The sequence below is a fragment of the Dioscorea cayenensis genome, chromosome 13 (genome assembly GCF_009730915.1).
Source record: "Dioscorea cayenensis subsp. rotundata cultivar TDr96_F1 chromosome 13, TDr96_F1_v2_PseudoChromosome.rev07_lg8_w22 25.fasta, whole genome shotgun sequence".
Classification (NCBI taxonomy): domain Eukaryota; kingdom Viridiplantae; phylum Streptophyta; class Magnoliopsida; order Dioscoreales; family Dioscoreaceae; genus Dioscorea; species Dioscorea cayenensis.
Window position 1 is genome coordinate 1,861,733 of NC_052483.1, and position 10,981 is coordinate 1,872,713.

Here is a 10,981-nt window from a genome sequence, read left to right on the forward strand (position 1 = left end):
GGAAACAATTAGGTAGTGATAGCACTGGGCCCTTTATTTATTTATTTTTTTAAAAAACTATTCAATGATTTTATAATTTTATTTTGTTAGTTATTTTTTTATTTTTAAACGTGAGATTATGGTTTACATGTAGTTGCATGTAATGTATAATTCTGTGGATGTTTAATAACAAAAATAAAAATTACGTAATGTATTGTAACTATAATTTAAGACACAAAAAATTGTTCTAAAAATAATGAGTAAAATAAAATTTAATTAAGGTTACAAACGTCACAAATAATTTCCTTTTTATTTTTCAGGGTGTGATTAGTAAAAATAAACAAAAACCCCCAACTGTGAAACACAGGCGCAAACTCAACAAACACTTACGCATTCATCTTTTGCGGATTTTGAGATTTGGATTTAAAATCTTCCTCGAAATAAATATCTTATAATTCAGGTTTAATTTTTGATGAATTATTTATAATATTTGAATACTTTTTCGTTTTATTTTATTTGTTAATTTTATTTAATTTATACTGCTTAAAAAAGTTAGTTGACAATTTAAATTTTATAAAAAATTCTATTTACTTTTTTTAAAACTACTTTTGTTTAAAATTCTATTAAGTGAATTATATGATTTAATGCTTAGTTAATTTATAGTTTATTAAAAATTATATAAATACATTAAATTAAATGATAAATTTAAAAAAAATAAATAAACAAATAAAAAATAAAGAAAAGCTTGTGAGAAAAAAAAATTGTTGTTGTTTATCCATTTTTTAAAAATAAAAATAAAAATAAAATTTTGAATATTTTAAATGGTATCACATACTCTATACAATGATTCAGTAATGATTACAACTCGACACTAACAAGCAGACAAATAGAAGGGTATTTTCGTCATTTTACATACTATAATAATTAATTATGGGACAAGTCAACGCCGGCATTTCTCCGCCAAATTTTTATTTTTATTTTAAAATTTTCCATTTAATTTTCTCAATATTTCAGCTCATCTCCAACTTCTTCTTCTTCTTCTTCTTCTTCGATTTCTCTCCGTTTTCTCAAGGATTTCTCCAAGAAATCCAGCTGAAATCGGACAAAGATCTTAGAAAGTTGTCAACTTTGTAGCTCTAGAACTCGGATTCCATGCCGGGAAGCGACGACGCGGCGGCTGCGCCGTCGTTTAGCTCGATTGAGAGCTTGTTCCGAGGTGCCACGCTGGATTTCAGCCCCGGTCCGATGACGCTGCTCTCGAGCTTCTTCGGCGAAGATTCCGAGCTGGATTGCCGCTCCTTCTCGCAGCTGCTCGCCGGCGCCGTCGATAGCTCCTCTCTGGCGCAGCCGTCCATGGAGGCTGGTTCGAGATTGGATCTTCGCCGACCACCGGAGTTTCCCTTAGGGCATGAGGAATCGCCGGTGTTCACCTTGCCTCAGGGGATTAGCCCTACTTCTCTTCTGCTTGATTCTCGAGGGTTTTTCTCCTCATCTGGAACGGTATCACCTCTGAATTGTCTTGATATTTCTCTTTTTGATTCTTGGAATTTGAAGATCTAACCCAAATTTAGGGCAAAAAGGAAGTACTTGATTTCAAAGTTTATCCCAATTTTGACAAAGGTTTCCAATGCACATTGACAAGGGACATACCTTTCTTGTCAAAGATTGAACCCAAATATGGAAACAAAAGAGTATCTGATTTCAAAGTTCATACTAATTTTGACAAAGATTTTCACTTTTCAATGCACATTGAAAAACATATGTTTGATTTTGTTTGATTGTTGTTTCCTGATTATTCTCAATGTTCAGTTCGGTATGTTGGATCAACAGGACTTGCAGTCTAATACTGACATCGGTGTTCCTCGAGCTGAATATCAATCTCTAACGACTTCGCAAACTTCAAGCTCTGCTATCAACATGATGCCAATCCAACAGAACTTGTTTCCGGATCAAAGATCTCAGGTTGTTGTCGATAAGCCTGCCGATGATGGCTATAATTGGCGAAAATACGGGCAGAAACAAGTGAAGGGAAGTGAGTATCCTCGGAGTTATTATAAGTGTACTCATCAGAATTGTCCTGTTAAGAAAAAAGTCGAACGAGCTATGGATGGTCAGATAACTGAGATAATCTATAAGGGTCAGCATAATCATCCGAAGATTGCAGCATATAAGCGTGTTAAGGAAGGTGGTGGTGTTAATGAGTTGAATGAGAATTATGAGAATGATAATTCTGGTGTTTCAATGTCAAAGAGAGATCGGGAATATGGCAATGGTACATCTGAACAGTTATCTGGTTCAAGTGACGATGAAGATGAAGTAGATGAAACTGAGGGAAAGACTGATGTAGGCACTGATTGTGAGCCGAATGCAAAACGAATGCAAGTATTTTTAAGCTGTCGTGTTTGTATGATTATTGTTGTTGTTTTTGTTATGTTGCTGAATTTAGTTTTGCTGTTTATTGGGCAGGAATGTGGATGGAAAGGTGATTGAGTCGAATTCTTCACACCGGACAGTAACAGAGCCGAGAATTATTGTGCAAACTACTAGTGAAGTTGATCTTTTGGATGATGGTTATAGATGGCGCAAGTATGGTCAGAAAGTAGTGAAAGGAAATCCTCATCCTAGGTATTGATAATTTTCGTCCGATGCAGATGAGCCTTTTATTATATGTACATTTATTCATGCAATTATTCGCCTTTATCTTCTTTCTGTAAAATTGTAGTAACTGCTGAGATTCGTTGTGGATCGATCTCATATTTCTTTTACCAGTAGCTATTAAATTCAATGAGATTACCCTCAACACCAATCGAAATCTTAATGGTGGTAAACATCACAAGTGTTCTGCATTTTTTTTTACAAGTAAACAAACTGTACTAAATTTTCATGCCGTTTTGTCTGAATTTTCATTCTGTTTATTATAAAAAACTTTAGACGAAACTCATTAATGTTATCTGTGTTTGTTCATGCATTGCAGGAGTTATTATAAGTGCACTAATGCAGGATGCAATGTCAGGAAGCATGTCGAAAGAGCTTCATCGGATGCCAAAGCTGTAATAACAACTTATGAAGGGAAACATAATCATGAAGTACCTGCTGCTCGGAACAGCAGCCATGTTACTAATTCTGCAAACGGCAATGTTCTGCAACCGAAAGCACAAAGGATGACTTCTACCAATCCGACGGCCTACTTCAGTAGACCGAATTTCAATGACAATGATCAACGGTCGGTTGCACTTCTGCAGATGAAACAAGAGCATGAAGTAGCTTAATTTTGCAAAAATTCTCATTAGAAGTTGATGATGTTTAATGTTTATCGACAAATGAAACAAGTTCTTCACAACCGGATGTTGAAAATTCTTGAAATACTCTCAAATACTTTGTGATCGAGCTCGTTTATTTACTTTATACAAGACGTAACTGTAGGGTACAAAACCGATGTATTTTATTCTGAAACTGGATCATCAAATCACATTTATGAATTGGAAGTTTACACACACTGTGCATGAATTTATCTGAATTATGAGAAGAATGAATGGATGTTACAATCAAATTTATGAATTATGGAACATGAATTGATCTGAATTATGAGAAGAATGAATGGATGTTTCAATCAAATTTATATGGAACATGAATTGATCTGAATTAGGAGAAGATTGAATGGATGTGGTCCACTTTAATAAAAGAACCATTTATTCTGCAGCCTGGATTGATGGAACTCTTCACTTTGTTCTGTGCATTCAGCAATGGATGCAATGGAGAAAAGGTAATGTCTAAAAAAGCAGAACAAAAGAAAAGGTTGAATGCCATTTACCTTTTCTGCATGAGTTTCAGTGTTTGTTTAAAGTGAATCATTTTAAGGAAAGTGCTTTGATTTTTTTAATAATAATTTTAAGTGAATTATGAAAGAAGTTGAGAATCTTTATCATGTGGGAAAGAGGGGACCAAGTTATGATGTTACTTCCTCTCTTTGTTTGTGTTCTTGTTGTTTAACTCAAGAGGCATGAGCCTTCTTTTACCTTTATAATAATAATATAATATATGAATAATAGATTGATTGATAGATAGATAGTGAATCTAATGTCTTTTTTTTTTTTGTAAATGTTCTAACCCTGACCCGGTGGTGCAACCTGGGAGGCTTTTGGATCACGAGTCAATGATCGAATAGATTGAATCTGGTCATAAATATAATATATATTTTTTATAATTTTAATGGTATAAAATTTAATCAACATATTATCAAATGACACTGAAATATAATTTAAAATATAAATTTAAGCGAATCCAAATTAAAGAAATATAAAATAAATTTTATACATACCTTCTGTTAACCGATTCAATCTATTCAACTAGGCTAATTTATAAATTCTTTACGTAAGGTTTTTTTATAACCCTGACCTGATAACATGATCAAGTCCAATCCAACCAAGTCAAACCGGGTTTCAAAATATTGCTTTATTATAAATATTGATATTAACACTAATATTTTTGTCTTGTTTTTCCCACGGTTAACAAACTTTTAAATATAAAATACTATATATGTAATATTTTTGTTAGTTTGGTTTAGTTTAGAATTATAATAATCACCACTGATAAATAATATAGTCAAATTTTAGATGGATTAGTTGGGTTGGTTAAACTTTTAAGTTGATGCGTCCAACATAGAACAATCAACTCCACTGGTATGAGTTTATCATCTATATATATATATTTATATATTTATTTATTTATTTAATTTTGCCACTTTCTTGAGGAATGAGTGAGATTGCTTTTCACCTTCTTCACTTCCCAAAAATAAATCATAATTTTAAAAAAAAATATATTTTTCTTGCCATTTTTATAACAAATTTTTATGTTTCATTTTAGTTAGAAATGTATGTCAATAATCGTTTTAATTTTTGTTATATATAAAATCTTCTTTATAATGTAAATTATTAGATTTTCTTTTTTTGAAAAGGTGGATAAACCAATTATTAGAAATTTATATATTACGTTGAAAAAAATCTTTCTTTTTTTGTTTAATTTAAATTAAATGCATCTAAATAAAATAATAAAAAATTTATGAGATGTTTTTGGAAAGCCACTTTATGCCACAAATTTTTTTCTTTCTATTTTTCATGGGTGGAAAAAAACAACAAAAAAATCATAAAAAAATAAATAAATAAAGCCTAACACAAACAAATAAAAAAATAACAAAAATTAAAAGCACAGTATTTATTATGAGCTTGAAAAACAGCAAGACAGTATAAAAAGAAGAAAAAAAAAAAGAGAAAGGGAGGACAAATGAAGTTGGTTATATTCCCTCATTCTTTTGACTTTGTTTCTTCATTTGGTCAACCCTACTAGAAGTCTACAAACAATCCAAAGCAAGAACACTACAAAACAAACCATTTTTCTCCAAACCCTAGAAAAAGGAATTGGACAGCAACTTGACACAAGTCCACACAATTCAATGCATTCACATTATAATACTTTAAATATGTTATGTAATAAAAAAGGTTTGTTGTCTGTTTTTTTTATAAAAACAATAAACACCGTCGAAAAGGTATATGGATACTAATGTCAATGTACTAATCACAATAGTTTAATAATTCTCTAAAAATTTATCATATGAAATGATATTAACATCTAAAATAATAAAAATCAGTATATGTGTTCAAAATGATACTCTTTCTATTCATTTTTACTTATCAAATTTACTTAATTCATACCAATTAAGAAAAAAGTTGGTTAAAGTTAATTATTTACATATATTTTATAAAAAAAAATTTCATTACTTTCCAAAATCACTCTTATTTAAAACAATAAAACTCCATTGGTGGAGCATATAATTTAATGCTTGTTGATTCTGGTTTATTAAAAAATTATACAAGTATATTAAATTAAAGAGTAAGTTTGGAAAAAAAAATTATTTAATACTGCACAAAATTTCTAATGTGACAAGTAAGAAAGAACGGATGAGAATATATCATGAATCAAAATCTAACAATGGTAAATCTCTTATCATATAATTTGGGAGGGTGGAACATACAATTCTTAGATGACCCACATTAAGTACCAATAAATAATGAATACTTATAAAAAAAGGGTAAATAATGAATTCTTAGATGATCTACTATTAGGAACCAGGCGATGACACATGGCTTTCGCTTTCTACATTGTTATAGGAGGCCCTCGAGATTTGAAAACCTCCGACACAACTGCAAAAAAATTAAAAAGGCTTTGTCACGTAATTTTGTCAAAAAAATAAACATTTAATTATAAATATTTATATTAATTCAATTATTAATTCAGAGTACATTAAAAACTAAACAAGAACTAAGAAAAAGACAAGTGGAGAAAAATGTTAAAATGTTTTTCCTACAAATATTAAATAATAATAAAATAAATAAATAAATAAATAAATAAAATAGATTAAAAAGGGTTTTGGTTCCCGCGTTGATCTCCCCGGCCGTTATTTAATCCCGGCAATCTCGGCAAGAAAAAGAGAGATTGAAGCCCAATAGACGTCAAAGGTCCCACCTTTTCTCCCCCTTTTAGCATCTCCGTTCCAATCCCTAGATCCCACCACCTTTCTCCCCGATCTCCTCCTTCCCCGGATGGTCCTCGCCGCCGCCGGAGATGGGCTGCGTCGCCTCCAAGAAGGCGGTCTCGGTGACCCCCGCATTCGAGCGCCAGGACTCCAGCGCCGTCTTGGCCTCGTCGTCCCTGCGATGCCGGACTGGGAGCGGTGGCCCTGAGCCGAAGGACGATGGCGAGAGGATTGAATCAGGGGAATCCGGGAGGGGGAGCTCCAATTTCACCAATTCCCGGAGCTTTCGATTGAGGAATTTGCATAGGTATATTGAAGGGGAGCAGGTCGCCGCCGGCTGGCCGTCTTGGCTCTCCGCTGTCGCCGGTGAAGCTATTCAGGGGTGGGTGCCTCTCAAAGCTGACAACTTTGAGAAGTTGGAGAAGGTGATGCTGTTCCTTATTTTCTATTATTTCAAAAAGCCCCCTTTTTCCCCCTTTTTTTCTTTATTTCCTTTTTGCTCGATTGATTGATTTTGTGAGTTTTGGGGGCAAAAGAATATATATGTCTTTGTCTTGCTTGCTGATGATGTGTTTGGAGTAGCTATCATGATGTGTTTGATGAATGACGCAATGAATTTTTTGCCCCTTTTTTAAGCTGTTGTTTTTCTGGGGATTGAAATCATGAGAGGCTCTTTTTTTTCTTTTTTGTGGCTATGATCATGACTAATTTTTCTGGAGCTAGAGTAACATGCTAATGTTTCATTTGGTTTTATTATGAAAGTTCATTGCTAATCTTTTGTTTCGTGTATAATGACTATCATCTTACTCATAGATACTAAATGATACAGTTTTTTTTTGTTTGTTCTTTTCAATCAATGCACGTCAGTATATGTTTTTTTGACCTGAAAATTTCTAACTTTATGTTTCATATCTAAGTAGGTTGGACAAGGCACGTATAGCAGTGTGTTTAGAGCTCGTGATGTTGAGACTGGCAATATTGTTGCAATGAAGAAGGTTCGGTTTGACAATTTTGAGCCAGAGAGTGTTAGGTTTATGGCACGAGAAATACAAATACTTCGAGGGCTTGACCATCCAAATATTGTCAAACTGGAGGGGATTATCACTTCTCGATTATCTTGTAGCATTTATCTGGTGTTTGAATATATGGAACATGATCTTGTGGGGTTGTCATCTTCTCCTGACATCCAATTCACAGAATCACAGGTTTGTCGTTTTTGTTTTTCCTTGAGAAACTTATTTGATTCTAGTTAAATGTTACTGTTTGTAGTGGAATAGAATTTCGAAAATGTTTGAACATCTACAAACCTCATTGAATACTGTAGGTGAAGTGCTATATGCATCAGTTGCTATCTGGACTTGAACATTGTCATTCTCGTGGTATCATTCATCGTGACATCAAGGGTGCCAATCTTTTAGTTAATAATGAAGGAATTCTAAAAATCGCCGACTTTGGTCTGGCAAACTTCTGTGATTCTAGGAAAACACAACCGTTGACAAGCCGGGTTGTGACATTGTGGTACCGTCCCCCAGAACTTCTTCTAGGATCAACAGACTATGAAGCGACTGTGGATCTATGGAGTGTTGGTTGTGTCTTCGCAGAGATGTTTGTCAAGAAGCCTATTTTACAGGGTAGAACCGAGGTATTCCGAATATATTTAGCCATTTTCTTACACAAGATTTCTCATTTTCTCTAAGTTATTTTGCTATGACTAGAATTATGGTGGGTGATTATAAGCTCCAGTCATCGATAACCACATGTTATAAATTCCTCTTTGTTTTCATTGTGGTGTTTTGGGTGTCAGCTTGTTAATTGTGCTTAACTGATGAATTACTCTATATTAAATTATTTCTCTTTTCTGTTTAAACCCCTAGAATTCAAAAGTATGCGTAATTTCTTCATTGAAAGTTTTGAATTCTCAAAAAGTTGCTTCACTTCTATGTTCAGGTCGAGCAATTACACAAAATCTTTAAGCTTTGTGGTTCCCCATCAGATGAATACTGGAAGAAGTCTAAGTTGCCGAATGCAACAATTTTCAAACCACATCATCCTTATGCAAATTGCCTTTGGAGTACATTCAAAGATTTGCCAGCAAATGCCTTCCGACTGTTAGAAACTTTTCTGTCTGTTGAACCCCACAAGCGGGGAACTGCCTCATCTGCTCTTGTTTCTGAGGTAGCTCACGCATTGAATGTTTTCTCATTTGTTTACTCTATTATTAATATTTCTTCTTAAAGTTCAGCCATTATGACAATCTCTGTTGCTAGTGTATAAACAGAAACCTTAACACAAGGTAGCAATTAGCTGCATATATCGCGGAACCAGACGAAAATTTACTAAAATCCTATACAAATGTCTTCTGATGTATGCATGCAATCAATCACTTGAATGGTTTTAAGAGATTGGTCTTTAGTTAAGACTTCCTGCAATATCTGTGACCTTGCTTAATTTGGAATTGGATAATGAAAAAAAGAAAGCCAATGTATATATATTTGGGTTATGTTTGCTTGATGATAACTTTATATATATCTTATCACCATTGAGTGTTTGTAATTTTTTTCCAACATGTTAATATAGTTTAATTAATTATATGTTACCATGTCGTACTCTACTAATCTTTTTATATTTGTTCTCAGTACTTCACCACCAAACCTTATGCATGTGAACCTTCAAGCCTGCCAAAATACCCTCCTAACAAGGAGATCGATGCCAAATATCGTGAGGAGTCACAAAGGTGAGCTTTATAAATTATCACATTGATCATATAATTGTCATTCACATAACCCTCTTAAGTTTTTTTTTCTACACATCCTCTTAACAGAAACTGAAATATCACTTTCATGTTTCCAGGAAAAAACAGGCTGCTAAAAGAGGACATACAACAGTAAGAACATCAAGAGTCTACAGAACTTCAAGAGAACCATTTAATCAAAATAAATTAGCTGTTCGACAAGAGGTATCTTTCTTTTCGCATAAATAACATAAATTGTTCTTTTGGCTCCTGAGATTATGAAGTGCTTTTGTTGTTTTGGCATTTTAGGAGTCTAAAACAAATGCTCAGGACAATGGTGAAGGTTATGTGAAGCCAAATCATCGAAGCGTGAATGGTGACACAAGACTTTTTGTCGACCTACAGCCAATGGCCACAATTAATCCTTCAGATAAGGGTCGACATGTGAAGCATATCTCCCAAGGCGACATTCCTTTCTCCGGGCCCTTGCTCGTTCCTGCATCCAGTGGCTTTGCGTGGGTTAAAAAGCCAAAAGAGGACCAGCCATTTGCTAGATCTCTCAGTAAATCTAGCTCAAAACGCAGTGCCTCTGGCGCATCAGAGTCATCGGGTACTCTACAAGCCAAGAATAGTCTCGAGTCAAGAATCCAATCAAATGGAGATGCTGCGAACGGAGCCTCTGCTTGTTCTGGAGGTCACGGACAAAGTGAATTTGCTAAGTATGCAATGCTGAAAAAATGGGCACAATTAGAGTGTCCGGATTCATTTGACGCTTCAGATATGTACCATTCACAGAAGTTCACTGAAGCATTTTACTCGAAAGATTTGCTGCCATCTAACCACAGCATTCTGGTAAGAAATCCACAGAAAGTACACTTGCAAGTTCCAACTTAGTAATTTACCATCTTATTTATTATCTTCAGGATTATCACGTCGAACCAGAAAAGGTTGAATTCTCTGGGCCTTTATTGTCCCAATCCCATAAAGTGGATGAGCTTTTGCGGAAACACGACCGACATATCCGCCAAGCCACTCGCAGATCATGGCTCCGGAGAGGTAACAAACAACAGATCATTGAAATTTCATCAAGTGAATCAAAATGAACCTGTATCCATCTCACTTGCTGTTTCTTCAGTGACAGGGATCAAACAAGGAAAGTAGAGACAGTATGTGGCATGGATATTAAGGACCAGTCAGTCTTAAATAGAAGGCATGTTCCAGTGGCTCTACCGAACACGGCAGCATGGCGATAATGATTACGGAAGCGAAAAGTGGTCTCGGATTATGATAGCTGAACTACCACTTCCATCTCTAGTTCAAATTTGTGGATCCTGTGCTTCCTTTCAGTTAGATCCTACAATGTTGGCTCTGCTGATACTTCACCATTATTGCCATTAATTTGCAGCTAACTATATTCTGCAAATGACTTCTTGTTGAGTGTACAATAAACAAAGTGATTCCTTGGAAATGTGAATGTAAACATGTTCTTGAGAGCTTGTAAATGCTTCAAGAGCCCTTCTTGTAAAAAAGATAGCGTTTTTATGTTCATAATTATTACCGATCAAACGCCATGGTTTGGTCTTGATTTTGATGATCAAAGACTAATAATCTTCATGAAGTTGTGATTCTCTTGATAAATTTAACATTATACTTTGTATGGATTTTCTTGGTAATGAAGCAATCCAACTGCTCTTCATTCAAACATGATTTTGTGCACTAATATTCATCAAGTTCATATATAT

General features: G+C 34.2%; 2 protein-coding genes across 3 annotated transcripts; both read left to right on the forward strand.

Moving 5' to 3' along the window:
• Positions 1–964: 964 nt before the first annotated feature.
• LOC120274882 (probable WRKY transcription factor 3) lies at positions 965–3,471 on the forward strand. Of its 2 annotated transcripts, none has more exons than XM_039281426.1 (4): positions 965–1,479; positions 1,789–2,357; positions 2,446–2,604; positions 2,954–3,471. In XM_039281426.1, exons 1-4 carry the CDS (start codon positions 1,132–1,134, stop codon positions 3,246–3,248), a joined length of 1,371 nt encoding a protein of 456 aa, XP_039137360.1. In that variant the 5' UTR covers positions 965–1,131; the 3' UTR covers positions 3,249–3,471. The 2 variants fall into 2 exon arrangements, with proteins under 2 accessions (XP_039137360.1, XP_039137361.1); XM_039281427.1 differs by having other exon boundaries at positions 966–1,479; positions 1,810–2,357.
• A 2,934-nt stretch (positions 3,472–6,405) lies between these two features.
• Positions 6,406–10,857, forward strand: LOC120274787 (protein IMPAIRED IN BABA-INDUCED STERILITY 1-like). The gene is made up of 9 exons (XM_039281323.1): positions 6,406–6,933; positions 7,429–7,713; positions 7,833–8,150; positions 8,456–8,683; positions 9,145–9,242; positions 9,359–9,464; positions 9,549–10,091; positions 10,163–10,295; positions 10,375–10,857. Exons 1-9 carry the CDS (start codon positions 6,598–6,600, stop codon positions 10,398–10,400), a joined length of 2,073 nt encoding a protein of 690 aa, XP_039137257.1. The 5' UTR covers positions 6,406–6,597; the 3' UTR covers positions 10,401–10,857.
• The last annotated feature ends 124 nt before the right edge of the window (positions 10,858–10,981 follow it).

Coding starts and splice junctions, on each gene's coding strand:
- LOC120274787 (XM_039281323.1), top strand. CDS start 6,598: ATGGGCTGCGTCGCCTCCAAGAAGGCGGTCTCGGTGACCCCCGCATTC. Junction 7,714..7,832: donor TCCAATTCACAGAATCACAG/GTTTGTCGTTTT, acceptor TGAATACTGTAG/GTGAAGTGCTATATGCATCA. Junction 8,684..9,144: donor CATCTGCTCTTGTTTCTGAG/GTAGCTCACGCA, acceptor ATTTGTTCTCAG/TACTTCACCACCAAACCTTA.
- LOC120274882 (XM_039281426.1), top strand. CDS start 1,132: ATGCCGGGAAGCGACGACGCGGCGGCTGCGCCGTCGTTTAGCTCGATT. Junction 2,358..2,445: donor GAGCCGAATGCAAAACGAAT/GCAAGTATTTTT, acceptor TTTATTGGGCAG/GAATGTGGATGGAAAGGTGA. Junction 2,605..2,953: donor AAAGGAAATCCTCATCCTAG/GTATTGATAATT, acceptor CATGCATTGCAG/GAGTTATTATAAGTGCACTA.